Source organism: Cyclopterus lumpus, chromosome 9 (genome assembly GCF_009769545.1).
Source record: "Cyclopterus lumpus isolate fCycLum1 chromosome 9, fCycLum1.pri, whole genome shotgun sequence".
Taxonomy (NCBI): Eukaryota; Metazoa; Chordata; class Actinopteri; order Perciformes; family Cyclopteridae; genus Cyclopterus; species Cyclopterus lumpus.
The window spans coordinates 17,174,906-17,199,079 of NC_046974.1; the positions used below are offsets into that span (position 1 = coordinate 17,174,906).

A 24,174-nucleotide genomic window follows, 5' to 3' on the forward strand; every position below is an offset into this window, starting at 1 on the left:
AGACAAAGTAACACAATGGGACACTAAATTAAACATTTATTATTCATCTGTTTGACATTTACACTTCTTACAAGGTGAAACCACTATTATCTTTACTAAAATATATTATAGATCCGAGTGTATAAAGATATTTCGTACAGAAGAAAGGAAAGAACATAAAAAAGGCATTTTAAGACCCTGTATGAAAGGCTCCCAGGGGAAAAGAAAGCTTGATCTGGAACCTTCATATAATGTAGAATAGCTAACCCTAAATCTTCAGTCAGCCCAAAAGAAGAATTTGACAATTAAAGACACCGACATCCGATATTTGTCACACAAATATCCAGGAGAATATAAATTATACTTAGTGCGAGTGGCACAGTCCTAAACAGACTGTATGTCTTTACAGGTATGATTTAATGCATTAGTAGAGTACATTCCAAGGCCTCAGACAATTTTGTTCCCGCTGAGAAAGAAAGCTGTTTTGCACATAAAAAGGAAAACTGTCAATCATGAAGGCAAAGCCAGATGTATGTAAAACTGTTGCAGCAACATGCACACATGAAGTGAATCGCAGGTTTCCATTACCTCCCACCACAACATGTGATACGCTCTGTGATTAAACATTGTGTGCAAAAAAGGTTGTCCAATGCATGATAACATAAAAACTACAATATATGCCATCGATTTATAGTTATTATCAAGGTTTCTATTCTAAAAGCAGCATTAGTACTATCATATAAAATGTTGTTGTGATGCAAAAATATTTTCACACAGCCTAAAAGTATAATATTGACCTTTTTTTTAAATTCTTGATGCCAAATACTAAGATCAAAAGGGTTCTGCCTGGATAAGCATGTGCATGTGTCTTTTTAAAAAAGGGGTTAAGTAAAGACAGCATAATCCTAACAGGCATCAAGGGTCCAAAAGCAGGCTTCGGGTCCATTTTGGCAACAAAAAAAAAAAAAAAAAAAGAAAGAAAAGGAAAACAGTAAGCTGCAGAATGAGGCACAGGATTGTCAGCAAGCAACTTAAGGAACCGTATGGTCACAACATGGTGAATCTGGTCAAACCGACCATCCATTTGTGGAGAATTGTCCTCTTCTGCTCAGGCATTACTTAAACTGTAACATACAGAACAAAGAGACAAACAAAGATTGGATTTATCAACATGTCCATTATATTTCATCACATGCAACACGCAGACTTTTCTTCACACCCCTTACCGTGGTTTTGGGTGGCATGTTGGGTTTCTGGGACAACGCAGGTTTCTTGAGGAGAACAGGCTTGCTGGGTTTTGGTGACATGGTGACAGGATGGTCCAGCAAAGAGGTCTCACCGTTCCCCTCAGAAATCTGCTCTGAAGGAATTCCGGCCAACTCATAATGCTTCTTCCTCAGCTCGCCCAAACGCATACGCTCTTTCCCCAAATGACTTTCTAATTCCAGCACCTTCACCTGAGCGGCGGGAAATAACCAGGAGGTTATCGATCCATCTTATCGTGTTCAAATTAATTTAATTGCAGTCCATGTAAAATCAGTTGCATGTCAATTGCATGTTGCATACTATAATGACTCTGCATCATTATAGTATTATACCCTGTGTTTGCATTTAATATGTCAGTGTTAAATTGTTTTTTCTTTCAATTTAATTATGTCTGGATTTGAATTGGTCCAGTTTTTGATAAGAAACACTGCAAACATGTACCTTTCTGCAATCAATATAATTTAGAGATCAAAAAAATATGACATGACCTGTGTTTTAGATGATGCCTTTCGAACTACAAAACGTACATTTATTTCTAAAGAACTAAGAGGAGTTAATGTTTTCATTAGTAAATATCAAAAGTAAGGTAGGTACACTTCCAGCCTTTGAAACTGCTCACAGTTCTGTGACCATGACTCACCTGTGACTCCATTTCTTCTTTTCTCAACTTGATGACGGACAACCCAGAGAAGTCCATGGTTTCTGCACATGAAAAGTGTTTAAGAGTCATTAAACAGATGCTCATCAGAGTCCAAAATAATCTAGTGCACAGATCAAATTGTACTCACCTTTGTCCTCCAGGTGCTCCTGGCCCGTCCTTGTTGAGGCCACCACATTAGCTGCCATTTCATTCACATGGCGAGAGGCCTGCTGGAGAACTGAGAGCCTCTTACTGTTGCGTTCTGCCTTAACCTGAGTGCAGAGGAGAGAGCTTGAGTGAGACCAGATGGCTAAATTTAGACACTAAACAAACAGACCTATTGACATATTACAATGTAGTTTATCGCTACAATAATACAGTATCTCAAAAAGGTATAGTTATCATTGTATTTCTCTTAGAAATCAGACTTATTACCTTTGAGGCAGCAACCAGCTGTGCTGTGCTGGCAGCAATCTCGTGGGAGCAGACAATCAACTCTTCATATTTTCCTGTGTGCAGCACCACCTTATCAGCAGACTCCCTGTGAGGAACAGGTCAATATGTTCACTGCGCTTGAGGTGCAACACAATATGTCTAGCAATGTGCCTTGAAAAACTAGCCCTGGCAGCTGTAATAATCCTTGTGTTATAATGAAATACAAGATGCAATGTGCTGTATGACTTACACCATCTCTGTGGCTCCCCATCCCACAGCCTTGGCGGCAGAGATTAGCCCCTCAGTCCAGCGAGAGTTTCTGGCGTAGAACTCCTTCATGGTTGCTGCACCCTGAACAAGCCAAACAATAATACCGTTAGTCCCTGTGAGCAGTTTTTCTGAATGGAACAGAGCAGCTCCCGGTTTGAAACAAAAGCGATTGAACTCAAAACAAAACCGAGTTATGGATTCAAAATTAGAACAATGTGACTCACCCTCCCACCCTCGACAATCTCCTTCTGCAAGTCTGTAGATGATATAATCAGCATGCGGATGGCCTAAGAAAAGTGAATGATAACAAAGAAGAACCAACAAATTAGGTGGATAATTAAAAACAGGATATAAGCAAGGTGGACTATGGCAGTACAGAACATACAGTATATTAGTAGAAACACATCAAACTACAGTACCTTCATCAGGTCTGTGCAGCTGTTGAGGATTCTTTTTAAAAAAAAAAAAAAAAAAAAAAAAAGAGTGAAATAGTCAGTGGTGATAGTTATTCATAGGTTTTTCTTCATTTAACATTAATTGAAGAATGACAAAAGAGTAACAAGGGCAACAAAGACAAGAGGATGCATTTTGGTATTGTGCCATTAGTCTGATGAGAGATTTTAAATCTGAAACACTATAACTGTACCTCCCAGTTTGATATTAGACTTAAACAGATGATGCATCTTGTTACAAGTTGCTGTTTGAAGTCCCAAAAATAAACAAACCTTTCATTGACCTCCAGTTTTATTCCCGATGTGTCCTTTCGTGCCTGGTCCATCATTTCCTTCATACAAAACCATTCACAACATTTATCAGTTACAATAGATACACTGCACAACATACCAGGTACATTCTTTACAGATAATACTAGCACATCTTAAAGCAACTGTTACATTACTTACATCAATCCTGCGGACAGCCTCCTCAATAGCTGCTGATGTTGCAGCCATTTCTTTATCGACCAGATCTCCTAGCTCATCCTGACGAACATCCATGCCTTTTGGTCGCAGCTCCTAGATATAACAAGAGAAACATGATTAGTGAGCACTATTAGAAAGGACTTAAAACATCACTGGAGAAAAATAATCTAAATGTTAACAAGTCTTGCTGCAGAAATAAGATTTGATATCCAGACAAATCATAAAATACCAATGTAAAACAAGACCACAAATTGTATATCCACATCCAGCATTAGAACAGACTGGTGCATTACCAGTGTTCATAATGCAGAAGGTAGTTGGAGATGCTATGCATTTTTATATTTTTGTAGAGGGAATCTAAAATTGTCAATGCATCAGTAATGAATGCTAGATAAACAGCACTGTCTCTTTGTTTGTTTTTGCAGCAACATTCAGTATCTGCAAGCAGGAAACTGTCAGAGAAGTCTACTCATTTAAAGAACATACTTCTTTATAGAACTATCATTCATATATAATATCGTAAACCTGGGTCTCCTTATTGTAATGCAAGTGAAGGCACTGGCGATTACTGGAAGTAGTATTCAATACAAAATTAATATAGATATGCTGCGTTAGTTTATCTCACCTGGCCCAAGTTAAGGATCTTTTGAATAATCACTCGAATGGAGGCCGGGTCTGCCCTTTGGAGGGTGGTCTTGGACTTCAGGTCCTTGAAGAACTGCAGACTCTGAGTGGCGCAGCCTCTGCAGTTCTCAGTCAGTCCTGTTGGGTGTAAAAGAGCAGTGATCAGCAATCGGACATAATGCTGTGTTCTTTTTACACCGACACTGAAAACTCACTTCTTAAATTTAGCTTGAAGCACTAAAGCAGTTTGAACTGGAAAAAGCTATATTTATGATGGAGATTTAGCTTTACATTGGAATGAATGGTGTGGATAATAAATACTAATACAACTAATGTAATGCCAATGAGGTATTCATATTCCTTACGATCTGCATGGTCTGGGGGGGCCGTGTGTGCAGTGGCGCTGCCATTAATGATTGTATCCGCAGTCAAGTGGGAGAATTGGGTCAAAGCCCTCAGCAGTCCTCCAGCATCTGGTTACAAGAGCAAACAGTAAGAGAGCAGTATGCCACATCAACAAACCAGCCACAAACTGTCATGAGGTCAGCAGGGTCATGTTGAATCAGAAGCAGAGAAAACTCACCCCCCATGTTACTCAGATAATCTGCATGACCCTTTTTCACTTTGTCAACGGAGCCCAGCGCGGCCTCCGCCCGACTTATGAGGTAATCTGTGTTTGGAAGACAAACATACAATTGAAAAAAAACAAAAAAACACAAGATTGTTCAAGTCACTTTGCTCTTAATCTTTTTAGTTTATGACTGTGGAAATAATAGAAGAGAGGTCTGACCTGGAGAGCTGGTGCAGCGTATATGAAGGGGGTCCTCCAGTTTGGCAACAGCATCTTGGATGATGTTCTCAGCCTCTGTGACGGTACCCTGCAGCAGAGCAAACTGCTCCTCCAGAAGCTTCCGATTAAGTTGCTCCCCCAGATTCGTCTACATGTACACGCACACACAATTACACATTCAAAAGATCATGCATACGTGTATGGTGTATATGGTAGAAAGTTTGTCATCAGCTAGGACACCATTATCCTTAAAAACTGACTGCATGTCAACGTTTGGTTAAGTTTATACTGTACAGTACAGGTCTAAACTGCATGTCAATAATTGTACTAAGATGGAAGAAATTCTACATCCAAATTTTGGGGGGGATCGCGAGTATTATTTTAAGTTGACTTCTATAAGACTGCATTCATGTAAATATAGCCATTGTACAAATATAATTCTCGGGAATAAGTGAGGACGAAGAATATGGGGGGGGACTTGTCTGCGATTCACACCGCCGAGCTCGGCCCGACCGTCCTGACTGACCTTCTCCTGCAGTTTCCCCTGCAGGTCTCCCAGCTCCCTGCTGTTCCTCTCTCGCTCCTGCTGAAGTGACGACTGCTGCGCCTGCGCCGCCTGCCGCAGAGACGACAGCTCCGCCTCCTTCTCAGACGCAGATCGCATCAGACGATCCTTCTCCGCCTGCAGAGCCGTCACTGAGCTGTTCATTTGCTCCGACGTCTGGCAAAGGGAGAGAGCGATGAGGGAAGCCAGAAGAGGCAGATGGCCTTGAGAGTCGGAAGGAAAGTCCATCCGGAAATGTGTGACAAGCCTCAAGCCTCCAAACACAGAACAACTCTAAATACTAAATGGTGGCGAGTTGGCTAAACATCATTGAGGTGGTGGCTTTATTATACGGTTACAGGTGAACACTCCACACCATCTCGCTGGTCTGCAGAGTCCCCTTGACGCGCATCACTTCTGCCATCTTCTCCTCCAGCTCCCTCTTCAGCTTCTCCATTTCAAACTTCTGCTCTTCCAGCTACAGTGACAATAAAACATTATTTATATCCGTGTACACTAGCACTGCACTGCTACCTTGAAACCTCCATGTTCTTGTAAAGAAAAAACACCAACCTTCATTTCAGCTTCCTGTTTTATTCGATCAACCTCAAACGACAGCTGCTGTTTGGTCCTCTCTACCTCTTCCTGGGTCTGCTGGGTTGCTGATAGCATCTTCACAGTGTCTGCACTCTGTCGGCACATTAACACATTTAGTGTTACCACACACAGCCAGGTGCTGACATCTAATTTAAACAAACATCCGAGGACTGGTCTGCAGTCTTTCGGTACCTTCCGAAGTAGTTCGGCATGGCTGGACACCAGCTCTGTGTGCTTCTCCCTCAGCTTATTGTAGCGCTGCTCAGTGGCCTGTGCTCTATCTGCACAGCAAAGACAGGGGAAAGCGTTATCATATGCACAGGACCACATTTTGACTGTATATGAGAGAAAGTATCGACTATGTTTTACTTTCTGCTTCAATGAAGACGGACTGTGTGCTCTCATGTTCTGCGTTTCGGCGACGCGTAGCCTCCAGCTCCATGCGCAGTTGTTCATTTTCCACAAGAGCATGTTGCTTCTGTGCACGCTGATCTTCCAGTTCTGCCTCCAAACTGTTGATTTGGGACTTCAGCTGTGTGATGTAACGCTGAGCCTTCAGGAGGGGAAAAGAGAGATCTGCATTTTAGGAACCATCTACTAAAAATGCTGTTCAATATTCAACGTGACATTTTCATCTCACAAGATTAATGTATAACACCATCAGCTCGTCTGCACAGGTGTAATTGATCAAATATATCATGGTCCCATTCCATTTAGTGTGTCAAAGTCATTCCAATGAGCCAGCATGCACAATACCATGGCCCTGGCTCACCTAAAAGGAACAGGGCCATAATTAATGTTATGGATCACAGCGATGTTTACCCTGCAATGTAAAAATGGCTGCTGTGAAACAGACATATTAAAACACTATAGTCCAAACGTGACGTCAAAAATCTCAAGTGGACACCCCTGTCTCGTTCAAAGACTACTTGCCACATTCTAGATGTCCAGAGCAGCATTTGCATCCACCTAACACCCAGATTCTGTTGCACGTAGATAATAATGCCCTCTACTACCACACGTCTTCTGTGCACACACAAAAGATTCAGGACCAACATTCCTTACCTCTGCTTTGACCTTCTCCAGCTCTGCTCTCAACAACTCCAGGTCCTGCTTGAGGCTCTCAATCTGGAGATCCCTGCCAGAGATAAAACAGTCATAATATGCTGGCACAGATTACATACTGAAACCAAAAGGTTACAGTTAAAAATACTCTGGCTCACCGGTCATCGAATCCTCCATTTGGAGGTCCAAACGTCTTATCAAATATGTCCAATTGCTGAGAAAAAGTAAAATAGTAAGTGAAAAAGCAAACACACCGTCAGGGTACTATTGTATGAGTGCAAGTGACTGCATGCATGCATCAGTGTCCTATGTGCCATACCGGTGCCTGTGCCTGTATGCTGGATGTTGAGAAGGCGCTGACCTCGATGAGCGGCTCGGGATCATCGTCGTCGTCCTCTTGTTGCTCTGGTTCGTACTCATCGGGGATGACCACCACTGGCTTTACGTGCTTAGCTAGTGAGGCTGCATGCAGGAAGTTAGGTGGGGACTGACAAGGAGACAGACAAAGGTACGTTACCGTTTTATGGGAAGATTCAACAGATTATAGCTCTCTAAATAAACAATACAACAAAAGCAAATTTCCCCAGTTTGTAGATAGCATAAGCAGCATTAGGTTTATTGTGAGGTCATTGATATCCAAGAGGGAGGCTGTGACTGAAGTCATCCAACCTCTCTCTAACCCTCTGAGCTCTTACATCAGGCAGCTTGGGGATCTGAATCAGCCTCTTAAAGTACAGCATGTCTCTGGTTTTATTGAAGAAGGTCTTAAGGCTGTGGAACAAAGGACACAAGTTAATATAATACATTTGAGAGTTATTAGATGGCTTTTATGCGTTACAGTTGGCAGGTATGGCAAACTGTGCCATCCTCACTGAACTCAGCAGAGTTTAAGACCGTGACATCATCTGACACCACAAAGGGCGGGAGATGGGAAGCAGTGCATGTGCACATTTGCATGGGCACTGCTGGGTGAGCCATGATTATTTTGCACTCTACCTTTGGTAAAAGAATGACTGTCCGCAGTGATGCAGCCACTCGGATTTACTCGTAGCCTGAGGCTGTGGATGTCCTACCTGTGGAACTGGTCATGGAAACGATCACGGTGTCCTTGTAAAGTGTCAGCGGGGAGACCTGAAATCCACATCATCGTACAACGGTCTTTTGCTTTAAAACAATAGCTTGAATTACAGACATAACTGACTTGTTTTATTTTGTTGATAGAGCACATTTACCAAGTTTATCCTAGAATTTATAGGTAATAACTGTTCTTACAGGCATGCAGCTTGAATAGCAGCTTGACGGTGAAGTGGTAGAGGTGACTACAGTCCTGGATAACTTGAATGAGTGGAGAAAGCCGACACTGGCCTGACGAAAGAGTGGAGATGGCGATGGATGTGTTGAGCTGTCGGATCACTAGGAGAGAGATCACAGAAGCATACAGTGAATCACTTTTGACCTGTCACACCAAACATTTTGTTGTGTGCTTTACCTTTGTTATTATCTTTGCTGCAGAACACTTTAAATGCTGGCCTCTAAATGATGCCCATGTCTAAGCCTCATTGGGTAATTGTTAAAGGCCTCTTGTGTTACAATCATAGGCTTGTACAATCATGTACTTTTACCCATTCTGTAAATCATCCTGATAAAATAAAGTGCAGATGGTTCTATTGAGTCAGCTACTGTTGAAAAGTTAGTTTTTTACATTTGATTATCTTGCTACTTAAGTGTCTTGCTGTCCTTCAAAGTACACTTCTTTAACAGTACAGCTGCACAATGGGTTTATGGGCCCCCGCCCTGCAGGCATGGGAGGAGCATACCATTGCAGATGCACTGGAGGAAATCAACTTAATGTCCTCTAATTGAAGGCATTTCCTTAAACACGAGTTAAAACTGGACCAAGTGATTTAAATCACTTTAAAAAAAAGATAAGAAAAAAAGGACTACAGTCTATGTGAAAACAGGCTGGACAAGAGTTGCTCACAATAACCCATTCTTCAAAAGGCTATTGGCTCTTGAACATAAATAGATCATGTCAGCAGGCTGCAGCCCTCTACTGTAGCTCAGGTTTCTCTTCCTTGGAAGAGTAGGATGGGGGAAAGGTGGGAGGTTTTTTATTCACCTGTCTCAGCCAGTCTCAGCTCTGCATCCAAGTAATCAAACACCTCCACTGTGAGCTGGAACCTGCAGGAGAGAAGTTGATACCGCTCTTAGACAGAAAAGAGGCCCCACTAAAAAACAATGATGTGATCCTGTAGAATTAAACGAGCAGCAGGCCTTGTCCATTTTTGTGGTTTGGCTGCCAGCAGCTGTGCTTATGACTGCTGATTATAACTGTAGATATAAGGACAAACAGATAATTAAATAAAGTCACTTCCTGCAGTATTTAGAAACTCACACATTATTAATGTCGCTTCCTGCAGTGCGCTCTAGGACTTCATCGGTGGCTTCCAGGTTCGGAGGGATTTCTGAATGCTGCAGAGGTGCATTGTTGGAGGTTTAGTGTCTATTCATGTGTGAATTCATATCATTTTGCCGAGTCATGCATTAGGTGTACCATCTACCATGTGGTGAGCCATACGACGGAGGATGCTCTTACCTTCACATGAAACTCCATTTTTGTGCAGAGCAGCTTGGTATACACAACCACCAACTGTCCATATTTGTCATGGAGGTTGCTCTGGAAATGCAGGCGGGCAAGAATAATATTTATACATTTATTCTATTTTGTCAAGTTGAAGCCTTTTGTCTTACTGGAGGGAGATTATTTCAGCCTTTACACACAATGCAGTTAACCACAAATGTATATTTTCTGACAATGCATTCTTTTGAAATAATTTAGGAAAGTTATGTCATAAAAAAGATGCAAGGACTCACCCATAGTTTCCCAATTTCAACAAGAGAGCTGTGATGCCTCATGCAGTCTTGTAAAACCTATGAAGGTGACAGCTTTAATGAACAACTCTTGTCATTACGTTGAAATTCATGTTAAAAAGCCTTAATTTACACTTTAAAAGTGAACCGTTTCAGATGTTATTACCAGATATAATAGAACAAGTAAGAAAGACAATATTAATAATCAATAATCACAAGTTTATTTTCTTCTACACTAGATCACACTAACAAATGCTTATGTTTAATTATTTTCCCATGCTTTTTGTTGAACTCATGGTGCTGCAACAGTCTTTGATCACTCAACAGATAGTAAGAGGCAGTAAGAGAGGGCTACTTGGTGCCGTACATTGCGGTGTCCATCCCGCAGGACTTTGTGCAGCACATGGCAGAACTTCCAGCTGAGGATGGAGCTGCTGGCCAGAGGGAAGCCCAGAGCGTAGGACCAGAAGGTGTAGGCTCCCTTCTCCCTGTGAGTCCCCAGGATGATTCCTGTTGTCATGTTGTTAAGGAAGCACGTACAACATGTGCCACTCCCACACACACACACACTCTACAAAATGAAAATAAACATGTTCCTGATAGCTAGGTATCCATGATCTTTTTAGGAAAAATCTTTGGTGACCATTTGTATTTATCTATCTATATCTCATTACTTTATCCTCCTTGGATACATACATATTCTTAAAGGTAACCCCTAAATCTGTGATGTGTGCCATCACAGATTTGAGCCCAATCCTTCTGACAAACATATACAATAGCCTCTTTCTGCCTTTCGTAGCTTATTGGTTTACACCTCTGAATTGTGCCTTCTGTTGTTAGATCCTATCATAATATTAAATAAAATAAATAAATTTAATAAACAAACAGTCTCAGAAAATGCTGTTTCATGATGACTAAATAATACACGTGACACTAATAGGATATGAACGTTTTACAAATAAACAACCTTACAAGTTGTGATAAACCAAACAGTAAAACTCTGCTGTTTTTTTTTTTTTTTTAAGGATACGTCGTGCATGTTTCTCCTTCACAGGCATCTCAGTGGAGTTGATGGCCTTGCTGATACTGCTCAGCTGAAAGGAGAGGAGAGGAATTAATCTTTGATCTTGTACGGCTTGCTTCTCCACCCACAAAACCATCAAATGTAGGGCTTACAATAGACAAAGACAAATACACAAGTCATGAGAAGTTAAATAAAGATTTGGAGACAAAGAAATGATTACAGGCTGCGCTGCAGTGACGGGAATGAATCAGAGAAACAATGACTCTGCACTGTGTACACACAGAAGGACTTCTGTCTCTCACCTTGTGGTTAGCCTAATTTTGACCAAAAACTAAATTAGTAATTCAGGATGAACTGGCAGCTAAACTAGATTGATGCGAAGCTTAGACTGACTTAAAGTGAAAGATGGCCACAGAAAAGAAGGCATGCAGATTCCCTTTGTTCCGTTGCTGGTGCGATATCACGATCTTGATTAAGATATGAATTATTGAAACCTAGTACTTCCATATCTAGTGCTGCTAACCTACCTCTAATGTCAACAAAAATAATGTGTGTGGCGTTACGCTTTATGCCTAGTCATCTATGTGAAGTCAGGTCAGAGAAAGCAAACCCTGCATCTAAAGATAACATCACAAACGATCCGCCTGATCAGGAAAGACTGAGCGTCACCAGAACCACAGAGCACACAAGCTGCTCTGCAACCTGTCCAGCAGGTAAATCAAGTGTTGCAAAAAAGGAGCAGGAAGGGAGGGAGAAAAAAGAAAAAGACAAACACAGTCTGTACTTCCTCACTGTCGGATGTGTCCCCCCAAAGACAGTCACTTATGTCAATGAACCTCGGATACAAAAGCAATATGATAACTGGTATGGTTATGTTACATCAGGGTGCTCTTTGTGGTCATCCCCCTTTTGTGCCAATTGATTGATATATTAAAAAAGGACTTTGTTGAACACAAACACATTTAGAACATAATTATTAATGTTTTTAGAAACAATCTTATCTGCAAATAAATGTGATAGCCATGAATCCCTCTTGAAGTGTATGCTATTCTTTCATGGACTACTTTTAATGCCAAATGATTTACAAGGTTTTTCAATCATGAGCAACCAAGAAAAACGGAGCAGTGCGCATAAAAAAGAAAAAAAAGAACATTTGCTCAGTTTCTGTATCTTTTATCGTCCTTCATGCACACGCATAATTTCTTTACACAAGTCTGAAAACAAAGACTGTCCTTCTCAGAGCCGAAGAATGCATTTCTTCACAGTATCTTGATGCTGAAATAACCACCGATAATGGCTGACGGCAGCTGTGCTCAGGGCTGTGATTTGCAAAGAAAAGCATGTGTTTGAACTGCATTTTCAGACCGTTGAAAGGTCATTTAAAATATACTTTTAATAGTATTGGGAGAACGAGTATCACTTGGGACTGTTGATATTCATTAACATTCACTAACACTAACCCTCTCCTTCCCTCCTGGCTTTTCAAATACATTTTGGATTATCTAGTAAAAATGCATTTCAATTTGAGCCCAAATGCACAGCAGATGTAGAACTCTTATACAATGACTATGTTGTTGCCTGCGATTTGAAACAATTACTCACTTACACATAATGATTATATAATTATCGATGCTGTTAAATGGCATTAACAATTACCCTGGACTACTGTGACAACACCCACAACTAGGCTTTAAAACGGTGTGGCGGGCCTCGCCTTAAGTCACAATTCAGTGCTGTGTTTTGTTTAAAGAGAACATCTACACTGAGGTGTTGCAATCAATCAGAACTGATAGTCTTTGTTAAAAACAGCTGGGTGCAGTTTACAGAAATGGGAAAATACATGTTATATTGTAATAACTCTTATTTAGTATTAATGGACCTCAGTCAAATCATTTGCAACAAAATAGAAAAAACTAAGTCAGAGATGTACTACAAATTCACATGGACTTATTTATGTGCACACTGTGTCCTTTTAACACATCCATTGAGACGAATATAATCTCCATGATGCTGGCAAGCCAGCTTCCCCATCACAGTATTACATAAGAGACTAATCCAAAATACAGTTCAAGTATTTAAGCAGAAGCATCTTCAATCTCGGCCTCTCTTCCCAAAGTATCTTCCCGCATAAAAACAGTCCTTAGACCACGTGTAACCAAAGCATGTAAAGACATACCACTACATGACTGCATAATACTCTGGTTCTTTGGTCTTACCCTCAAACACAGGCTTAGAAATCCATGTCACATCTTTGTTTGAAACATAATAACATATCAGTGGCAGATGCCCCTAATCACACCAACCCGATAAAAGCCTCTTTAATAACCCCCCCCCCTCCAACAACAACACACACACACACACACACACACACACACACACACACACACACACACACACAGAACCACCAAAACATACATGGTCACATAAAAAAAGCACAGAGGGGCTACTGTGGCGTTCAGGGCGAGAGAGAGGTGGACGGCTTCTGACACACATGAACCGCTGCCTCGGCGTTTACTCAGGGCAAGGGCAGAGGGCGAGCATGGAGGCCCGTGTGACAATGAGGGGTTTGTTTGGGGAGGAAGGCCGACAGCTGGGGCAGAAGATTGGGTTGGATGGGGGCCGCTCTCTGGCTCACAGAGCCTGGCACTGAGGCCTCAACAGATGGCCGCTGAGCAGGGAGACTCTCATGGTACATTCAGAATTGCTGTCCGTCAGAGAGCAGCGAGAGAAGGGACGGTAGGGCTGGGAGATCTGGTCAAAATCTCTACCCCCCATATTGGTAATTTCATATCTCGATTACGATACATATCACAACATGTTTTCTGGTAACTCAAATAAATAGTTTATGTTTCCTCATTTAATTAAGAACTTTAGTGCACAAATAATCATATTTAATCAATTTAGACAAGGTGATTGTGTACCACAATATCTCCATAACCGATTTCATCACGATATGATTCCATAGAAAGATGATACATTATTATACTGAATCGATGCCCAGCCTTAGGGGACAGCAAGGAGGACACTGAATGCAGGACAAGAGATGGAGGGTGATGGAGGAATACTACATCCGATTAACTATCAGAATAAAGACACAACCACCAGGTAGTGGGCTTTTTTTGGGAGGGGGGGTGGCACTGCAGTGTACATACCCTTACCTTCTCTTGCTCAAGGCTACTGGAGAAGTAAAAGGCATTGGTTCAATCGGGACCAAACTACAGTTGCAGCCCTTCAATTACTAGAAGTGCTGCAATTAATGATTATTGATAATCGATTAATCTGCCTGTTATTTCCTTGATTAACCCGTGGGTCTACAGAACATCATAATTTCTTGGAGATCAAGGTGACTTCATCAAATGTCGTTTTATTCGATCAATTAATCAACTTCTCGTGACAGCTGTTATAACGAGTCACCATTGTTTAATTCCATTAAAATGCAACTACTTCTTAGTTTACTGTAATAAACTGAGAAAATCTCTAATAATACACATCTTATGAACTACACATGATACAAGTCTCACTATTTAGCCTTTCGTCAACCTACACCCAGGTCACACACAAACCCAGATACCATTTTCTTAATATCATGGTCAAATGGAAGTCAGTTGAAATTCAAACTTTTTACTAACGGAGCAATTTGGTCCAAGCGCACCAGACATGCTGTCGACTGGCCAACAAGTTAATGCTGCATGTGGCTCAAGCGTCAGTAAATCCTCTGACCAGCAGAGAGGAGAAGTGAGATGGAGGGAAAGCCTGGACTAATCCCTGAGGCCTGCCATGAGGTGTATTGCCAGCTAGCATTACTGTAGCCTCCACAGTCTCCACACTGTATGAATACCTCCAACCTTGAGGCGTCTCCGCCTTACCTTGTCATCTTTGCCTTTCAGCAGTGTGTCCATGTGCTTGGACATCCTGGTGTGGCCGAGTGTATGAAGTTAATGAAGTCAAAGCATCAGCGCGACACCTGAGCTGCTTCTCACTGGACATAGTGACCCGAGGCAAGAGCACTTATTGCAAGTCCTTATCAGCTTAATTCAACAGACTGCTGCTGGAGATCTGGCTGACAAGGTCACAAACAGTCTTTAGCACAGCTCACACTAGCTCGATGAAGCACTAACAGGAATGCTAACAATTCACCTGACCGGTGTATCAAAATCAGTGGAAGCCGTGAGTCACAGACGCAATAAAGCAAACGCCAAATGAAGGATATCCTTGACAGTTTTCAGTTCGCTTTTAACAGCTTTGTCAATTTTATATTCTTTTTCAGATCAAATGATTTTAAAAAGGGTTACTTTTGCTTTTTATTAATGTATTATTGTGCTCCCACCACTTCTTTGTCCCTTTTTAATTAAACTAAGCCAGCCTCTCCCACATCAACAGACAATGCTCATAACAAAGAAACCAACAGTGGACATCCAGTTTTGCTCATCCGTCACTAAACAGAAATATAAAAAGCATTTTTCCAGCCCCAAAACCACACGTGGTGTGAATTGTAATCCCTCAGGTTCACCGTCTACTCTTATTGCTATAAGTTAACAAAGTGTTCATACATCATATCCATTACAAAATTCTCGCACTGAAGAGAATTAACTTTCTTTTCATGAAATATGTTAACGAAAGCAGCATGATGGAGGAACTTAAGAAAGTGTGAATAATTGACATATTTATTGAATGACTGCACAGATAAAGTTGTGTTCTATTATTAGGTTCTGTCTAAAAGTAAGTAAAATATTCAAAAGACAAACGGTTCTTTAGCAACCAGAATGTTTTTTGGCCAGTTGTCAGAGCCGTTTAATAAGCTAATGATTCACATGATGTTCATGATTATGAGTTTGCTGTATAACCTGGTGGATATGATACAATAGACAGTATTATGATTACATTCAGTGCTATTTTGGGCATTATGAGCACATTTTGTAAATAATGTTTGTATGGTTAGACTTCGCAAAAACGGGACTAAAAAAAGATCATGAGCATTTGGTGCGTAGAAACACTGATAGAAGCGGTTAAAGGTAAAGTCAAAGCTTGAAGCCATCGCCTTTTTGTTTGATGACAAACACTGACATCAGATCTCACTGCAAAAACAAAGTATTCACTTAACACTTCAGCTTTTTTTATTATTATTATTATTTTTTAATTAAAGAGTGAAACAATCCTCACCAACATGCTTTTAATTCTCTACTCTTACTCAGTAGCTGCGTTTTTGCCCTCTGGTACTCCCATCCCCCTTCCCTCTCTCATGGGCGCTCACTCAGGCAACAAGAGTGAGGGAAAGCAAACATGACACACAAACACACAGGACGCTGTGTGAGACATTTCACCTTGGTACCAAGGTCAACATGAAGAGGAGAGAGCGCAGGAGAGGAGTGACAGTGAGGTGCAGCACTGTCACTCCTTTCAGTAAGGCGTTTCTGTCAGGGCACTCGATGATTCAGCAATACTCAGAAACACGTGTGTGTGTGTGTGTGTGTGTGCGCGTGCGTGCGTATGTATATATATATATATAAATAAATAAATAAATAAATAAATAAATAATAGAGGATTATAGGGGCTTCAGCCAAAATACAGCAGCCTTTTAAAACATATAAAAAGGTTAAATTGTTGTCCATTTGCCATTTTAAAACTGCTTAGTCAGTACATTTTGCAAGTAGTTAACCAGTTAAGTCTCCACGTCCACCAAACTACCTGTAGTAAAATGCTAATCAGGAGGCGGTAAAGAGCCATACAATTATTAGGAGGAGATTCTGCCTAGTACTGCCTACTTAATTTGCATATTGCACTCATTCATATAAACGAGAACCCCTGTTTTAAGCTTAAAATGTTACTAGTTCCACTCAGTTCTGAAAAAACTGTGCATTTTAAACAACACTTGTCCTTTACACACAACATGCCTTGTTGGATATTTGTTGCACAGCATAAAACTTAGTGGGGCAACAATGCTTGATGCCATTTGTTATTCTTAACAAATATGCTGCAACATTTACATGAGGAAACAAACATGCAGTAGGGAGGTGGCTGGGTAAAAGATTATATATATATATATATATATATATATATATATATATATATATATATATATATATATATATATATATATATATATATATATATATATATATATATATATATATATATATATATATCTCCTTCTTATACACACACACACACACACACACACACACACACACGTGTGATTATGATTGAATGGTTACAGATGATGTATTCGGGAGAGAGTCGGTGCAGATGAAAGACAAGCAGGAGTCCAAGCACCTTGGCTCCACCTCTCTGCACGTGCTTCATAAGCAAATAAAACACTGACACAGGAATATAAACCAAGTGGAGGAAAAGCACTGCCCATTTTAGCATAATACCGAACGTGCTTTTAGTCTGAACTCCTATGCAACCGTTTCAGTTTGTGTAGTTACTCAACCTTGTCTGAATCTCACATTTCCATGCGAGACTGGGGGGGGAGTGGGAGGGCAGCTCCATGACCTTAATAGATAGAAGTGCCTAGTCAACAACACTGTCTACATTGAAGAATCTAGATGGTAAAGAGTATAAATGAGGATACTTGGCAGAGGATGTAGTGAGGTAACTGCTAGAAACTACAAAGCACCTGTTGTTGCACGAAAAATGTGACAAACCTCATTCCGTCAGTGCACACAGAAAGGAAACTGAATCTGACTTGCTGAAGTACTCCACACCGGTAATGAATATAACTCCATGAGAACGTGCTATATCCAACAACAAGGCTGTTAAAAAGACAGAGAAACAAATGTCTGTATGGGAGGAAGGGTGGTCAAACAGGAAGGACTCGATCAGCATGATGCCAATGAACAGACTTCAGGGAGGACTAAATGGTGACAATGCATGGACATTCAGTCAGATGCCTTCAAGACATTTAAAAAAGGAAAGGTCCACCACCAATGACCTTACCTGTGGTGCTATTTATCAATCTAGAGTGTACACAACAAGGTATGTGAATTGTTTTAAGAACCCACGTGAGGAGACATTGAATTAAATTGGGGTTTTTGTTTGTTGTATTTGGTGTCGCTTTGAGCCGAGTGCCACATAGTCCCAACTGTTGGAGAGCAGGCAGATAACGCCAACACACGGCCACTCACTCAGAAACAATCGAGATGTATACATGACACTACAGGTAAGAACAACAATATGTATTTTGCCCCATTTACATTTTAAATTTCAAACATTCAATTCCCAAGTCAAGGCGTTAATTGAAAATGTGGCCTATGCGGTACCCTTCACTGTGACACACACACACACACACACACACACACACACACACACACACACACACACACACACACACACACACACACACACACACACACACACACACACACACACACACACACACACACACACACACACACACACACACACACACACACACACACACACACACACACACACACACACACACACACACACACACACACACACACACACACACACACACACACACACACACACACACACACACACACACACACACACACACACACACACACACACACACACACACACACACACACACACACACACACACACACACACACACACACACACACACACACACACACACACACACACACACACACACACACTTTTAGAAAGCTCGTTCCCGCAGTGAGCGTTCATTCACACGCAGAGTCTCGCGGTCTCGGCTGTATTTGTACCTGCTGCTTGTCAAAATGCTCCCTCTCCGCTCCGAGATTGGCCTCCGTTCGTCGGGTTTTCACGTGCCTCATGCTGTTCATCCTCTCGTTGTGACAATGAAGGTTTCAGCGAGAAAACCAAAATGTTATACACAAAATACGTGCAGGCTCGAGGTAAATGTCAGCGGCGTCTTCTTTTATCTTTACTCCATGGTGTCTGGGACATCTCCAAGCTGCGGCTTCAGTGCTGCATCGACTGAAGGAGGAAGAGCAGCGAGTCTATTACGTCGATAGATCCGCCCCCAAGGTGGAGGAAACCATCATCATATCGACTACCGCCCAAATCATCGCGGATAAGTGTTTTGAATCAGCATTTTACTTTCTATATCGTGCTATTGTTTTTCGGTTATTTTCTGACGAGGCATGCTCATCTGGCCGTCTTTCTCATCCTGCTGCAGTGACGTCACCTCTATGAGATCCAAACACATGAGGATTATAATGTTTTTCTTCTCTCGTGATTCTCCAATAATCCCGATATTGCATATGCTTTTAAAATGACAGTCAAGTAGATGTGAAATAATACACCAGGAAATGATGCTCAGATTACTGCTGTGACACGTCGAAACATGGGCCAGGCCATAACCGTAAAGCATCGTACTATTCAATATATTACAAAAATGGTACTAGTTTAGATGAATGTTTAGGGCAGTATTTAGCACAGCAGCTCTGATGAAAATGGAGAGGGAAATAACGCAAGCAATGCTTATAAGTCCTCTAAAATAAAATTAACACTGTTCAAAATGTTTAGTCTTTCCGGATAATTCAGTGACAGAAACAGTAGATAAATGTGTGAAGATATTATGAACATGGATGAGTTCTATAAATCTATGATTTATTTCCCTTTAGTGACTACAAACCCCAATGTCCTGTACTCATTTATGATACATTCACTCAGGGACATTTTCCTCACATTGAGGTGCAGCTGTTTTATGAGGCTCACAACTTTAAAACGTCAGCAATGGATCAGACACTCTAATTAATCTGGTTCTGGTTATTTAAATGTCTTCTGGTTAGCTTTAATAAAGTAAATCAACAAATGAAAATATGTTTTTCCTCTCACTTATATCCTTCTTAAATGGATTTGGAGGGTGGCGCCTCTTGCTTTGTTCATCTTTACTCGACTTGGCTGACATGAGCTGAGGTACGTGGAATAACTTGTTTTGTTTATCTGCTTCCTTCAGCTTTTATCATTTCACAGCGCCAGGCCAAACCTTCAGGAAGAGGTCTATTCAGGGAAGGAAAGATACAAAGCAAATGGTCATACATTAAAAAAATTGGACAACATGCATATTATGTTATATTGTTTGACACTGGAATAAGAAAACTAACACATCACTTGTTTCTTAGGTATATTTTAGGCTCTGGCTTCATTTCAAACCTCGTCAAGGTTGTAGGACTGGAATTTCGCGTTTGTTGCGCCGGGTAGAGTTGTGACTGATGTTTTGTTCCCAAGTATGCAGGTGATGGGACAACAGGAGAAGGGAACAAAAGCAAGGGTTTGCCCTGCAGGCTAAACTGGCTTTTTCACATTTTTACGCATGGTCTTAAAACTGCTCTGCTAGTCTCTGAACTGGCAAGGCCCAACTCACATCCATTGATACATTACTGAGTGGGAGCCCTGGCATGTGACATGATAGTGACTGATAAGTCATGTGAGAATAGTTTAGTGCACACTTGTGAGTCTATGGATAGCAATCCAAAAGGGTTAGGGTTAGGGTTTTCCCCCGCAGTCGAGGAAACATGCTTCTGGTCTCCTAAACGCAAAGGCAGCATTTTCAAATGCTATCCACTAGACTGCAGTAGAGGGTTACAAACTGAGTGTGTGACAAACAGCTCCCTCGTATCCCATTTCAGCCTTCTGTTGCCTCTGATTATTAAATAATGTTTATGAATTAATTCTCCACACAATTCATTCAACAAGACTAATTGACACTGTTGATAACTGAACAAATTAACATAAAACATCACATTTACCACATTACAAAACACAAAAAATAATGTTTTCATAGCCTCCTTTCTTATCATTTCCAAAGCATTCTCCAGATAAAGTATTCGATTAAACAAAAACTACTACTCTTCTTTTGTTGTGATTATTTCTTTATTAACAATGTTAAAGGATGAACTCATGCACAAAAGTTCAATTGAGTTCAGTCTTACACAATGCTGCTGAGTTACAAAACCATCACACTTCACCCAGCACAGAATAATTAGTCATTGTAAATAGTACTTGTAATCTGCCAATGTTTGCAGCCGCATGTGTGTGTGCACCAACAAGGATCCACAGATACATCTGAACTTGCACAACATTAAAACATCTGCCTCAGCAGTGCTGGTGAGAAGACACTCACAATAAAAAGCTGCTCTACCCAGAGGAAGTAACACAAACACCCAGATATTCTTTTTTGGAAGGCTGTGAAAGGCCTAATTCAGTAACATGTTCATTCAACTCAACAAACAAAAGCATTACCATTTTGGGTTTACTTCACATTGCTGCTGCAACTACGTTGCTGTTTGATAGACTCACTTGTCCTGAATGTGAATTTCTTTTTACATTAATTTGCCTGGTAATTCAATTAATTGATTATATTTAAATTGGCCATTCACCTATCTGTACAAATTATGTCAGACCTCCCAGATTCCCTCACTTTACAAAAAGAATAGGTTGATGGGGTTTGACCTTCAACTCAGTCTGAAGTCTAGATTACTTTCGGTCAGTTTTTTTGTCCAACACCTGTTGGTTCATTGTCCTCTCAATCCTGAGTCTCTGACTTCTGTTCCGGGGGTGCATCATCATGCTGCCACCACCTTCACTGTAGGTTGTGATGAGGAGTGGTGCCTGCTTTTCCACAGTTGTAGTTCAACAATGAGTTTTTGTCTGATCAGGCCACAATTAATTTTCTTAGCAGTCCTAAAAGTTGCGAGCAACACCAGAGTCGTGTGGCTTACTGCAGTTGCTGCAATTTCACACATTTCACATGCACTGTAAAGCTGCCAGGTTAGTTGACAACTAACCTTTGTAAAAAAGTAAAATGCATGCTTTTGCTTTGTTGTTAATGGGGTTGTTATTAATTTACAAAGATTTAAAATTAATTATATAACAGCAAAATGTGGCAAAAGTGAAGGGGCTAAAATCATAACCAACAAATTCACGTATTTCCAGTTCTAAATTACCAAGAAAAAGAGTTTCTCAGGGAGACTTAATAATAGTTGTAATTGAAACAAAATAAGCAGTCAATTACAGTGACAGGGATGTTAATTGAGCAAGTTAGACCCTTAAGCTCTGGAATCACAAGCAACGTTTTTACAAAGAGGTGTATTTACTTCCAGGGAAGGGTCCCCGACGTGGATGATTACATACTTTAGTCAAGTGGATTCATTTTAATTGAAGATTGATGCAATCAAATAAATAAGTAATTAGTGATTTTTATACAAGACTTGAGGGTAAATAATATAGGTTTCATCATGCAAGGAGATTGTGAAGTAGTACTTTTTAAAAAACTTTTTAGGTCCTTTAAGTCCAGCAGTAATCCATCTCCTTTGTAGCTTTCTGGAGAAATATAGCATGTTTGAAAAAACATAGATGACTCTGTGGGTTAACATTATTACAAAATGGAACTGTCGAGCTTCCTGTAAATGCAAAACCCACAAACACTTTTTTTTTTAAATTTCAAGGTTCCCTTTAAAGAATGCAAACAGTTGTCAAGGGGTTATTTATCTGATCTGCAGCCAGTGAGGCAGGACGTTAGTCAACATGCGATGCAATTTCAATGGAACTCTGCTGATCAGTGTGCTGCCGCCAGTGTTATTCACAGAGTTTTTATTTGGAGTCCTTGGAAATGGTTTGGCACTCTGGATCTTTTGCTTCCACGCGAGGCCCTGGAAGAGCAGCACAGTGTTACTCTTCAACCTGGCAATGGCGGATTTTCTGCTCAACATGGCTTTGCCTTTCCGTGCCATCTACTACATCTCAGACATCCAGTGGAAGTTTGGACACGCTCTGTGCAACATCTGCCTCTTCATGTTGGCAATGAACCGCAGTGGAAGTACCTTCTTCTTGATGGCTATCGCTGTGGACAGGTACATGCGTGTGGTGCATCCCCATCATCCCATCAACTCTCTGAGTATCTCCAAAGCCATGTGTGGTGCACTTGCAATATGGTTGCTCACCATCTCATTGACAGTTCATGTCTTCAATCTGAAACACATCAACACAACCCGCTGTGAGAGCTTCATGGTTGATACTGAAATGCACCATAATCTGAACTGGCACAAGTTTGAGTTTCTCTTTTCCTTCTATGTGCCTCTGCTCGTGGTTCTCTACTGCACATTCCACATTGTTGGCCACCTGCGAAGGAGACAGTTGGCCCAGCAGGCGAAGATGAAGAAGGCTCTTTGGTTCATCGTTGTGGTGGCGGTGCTCTTCATCATTTGCTACCTCCCAAGCAACATCGCACAGCTGGTGATTTGGATCCAGACCAAACATCTAGCCAGCAAACTCCCCGATACTGAAGCTTGCTCTGCTCTGGAAGACCTGACCATTGTGTTTTTCGTCACCATTAGCCTGACCTATTTCAACAGCGTGTTGGATCCTGCCGTGTACTACTTATCCAGCCCTACCTTCAAGAACATCTACAGGAAAGTTCTTCGTCTCTCCCAGGCCGACACTGATAAAAGCACAGAGAGGAAAACTCGAGAAACAGGCTCCCAGACGCTCAGCCAGCTCTGATCACACAATCAAGGAAAGCATTAAGATGGATGCAGCTCCGTAGTTACAATTTTAAGATTTCATGTGTCTTTCAAAATTGTCATGGAAGTGCTAGCGATGTTATTTGTAACAAGCAGTTATCCAGTTTATATTGAATGCAAAAAATGTATTGCCTTCGGAAAACATATGCCATAGCAACGTTTTTATTTTTATCTTGTCCATATATTGACTGCACGTTTCTGAATATTTCTTTTGTATAACATATGCTACTGTAAAGCTGTGAAATCCTTTATCTACATAATATTTTGTTCAATTTACAGACAATTGTCTAAACTCACCATACATTCTGTGTTGTTGTTGTGTTACTGAAGACCAATACATTAACCAGACATTGTTTCAAGAATAATATCAGCTTATGAATAAAATATAATATAAAGTGAAAACTATCATAATTATGGAAACACACATATCAACTGTGATGATACAAATGACTCAAGACTTATAGCTTTCTCTAAGCAGGCAATCTGTGATCATTATGATACCAAGTCATATTAATGATAATGATTATTAATGATTTTTTTCCGTTTCATCTAAAAAGGACCTCTCTATATAAAGGTATTTTAGAAAATTCCAAATATTAGTTTTTGGTCATTGCAAAGTCCTCCTTATTGGAACAAGTAATTACGACTTTTGTCCTCCTCATTA

General features: G+C 40.7%; 2 protein-coding genes across 3 annotated transcripts; one reads left to right on the plus strand and one right to left on the minus strand.

Moving 5' to 3' along the window:
* Positions 1-18: 18 nt before the first annotated feature.
* On the minus strand, positions 19-19,245 carry hip1rb (huntingtin interacting protein 1 related b). 2 transcript variants are annotated; one of them, XM_034541949.1, is made up of 32 exons: positions 18,726-19,245; positions 11,032-11,095; positions 10,369-10,511; positions 10,005-10,061; positions 9,727-9,807; positions 9,526-9,602; positions 9,250-9,311; positions 8,403-8,543; positions 8,204-8,261; positions 7,826-7,901; positions 7,492-7,617; positions 7,289-7,344; positions 7,131-7,203; positions 6,435-6,618; positions 6,258-6,346; positions 6,042-6,158; positions 5,845-5,946; positions 5,451-5,645; positions 4,925-5,072; positions 4,718-4,804; positions 4,500-4,607; positions 4,136-4,272; positions 3,493-3,603; positions 3,316-3,374; positions 3,010-3,040; positions 2,815-2,877; positions 2,571-2,671; positions 2,321-2,426; positions 2,034-2,157; positions 1,886-1,947; positions 1,206-1,436; positions 19-1,103 (listed from the first exon to the last, which is right to left on the minus strand). In XM_034541949.1, exons 1-32 carry the CDS (start codon positions 18,804-18,806, stop codon positions 1,095-1,097), a joined length of 3,159 nt encoding a protein of 1,052 aa, XP_034397840.1. In that variant the 5' UTR covers positions 18,807-19,245; the 3' UTR covers positions 19-1,094. The 2 variants fall into 2 exon arrangements, with proteins under 2 accessions (XP_034397840.1, XP_034397839.1); XM_034541948.1 differs by having other exon boundaries at positions 7,450-7,617; positions 18,726-19,244.
* Positions 19,246-22,423: 3,178 nt separating this feature from the next.
* LOC117735787 (hydroxycarboxylic acid receptor 3-like) lies at positions 22,424-24,064 on the plus strand. Its single transcript, XM_034540623.1, has one exon. The coding sequence runs from the start codon at positions 22,516-22,518 to the stop codon at positions 23,488-23,490; it is 975 nt and encodes a 324-aa protein (XP_034396514.1). The 5' UTR covers positions 22,424-22,515; the 3' UTR covers positions 23,491-24,064.
* Positions 24,065-24,174: the final 110 nt, after the last annotated feature.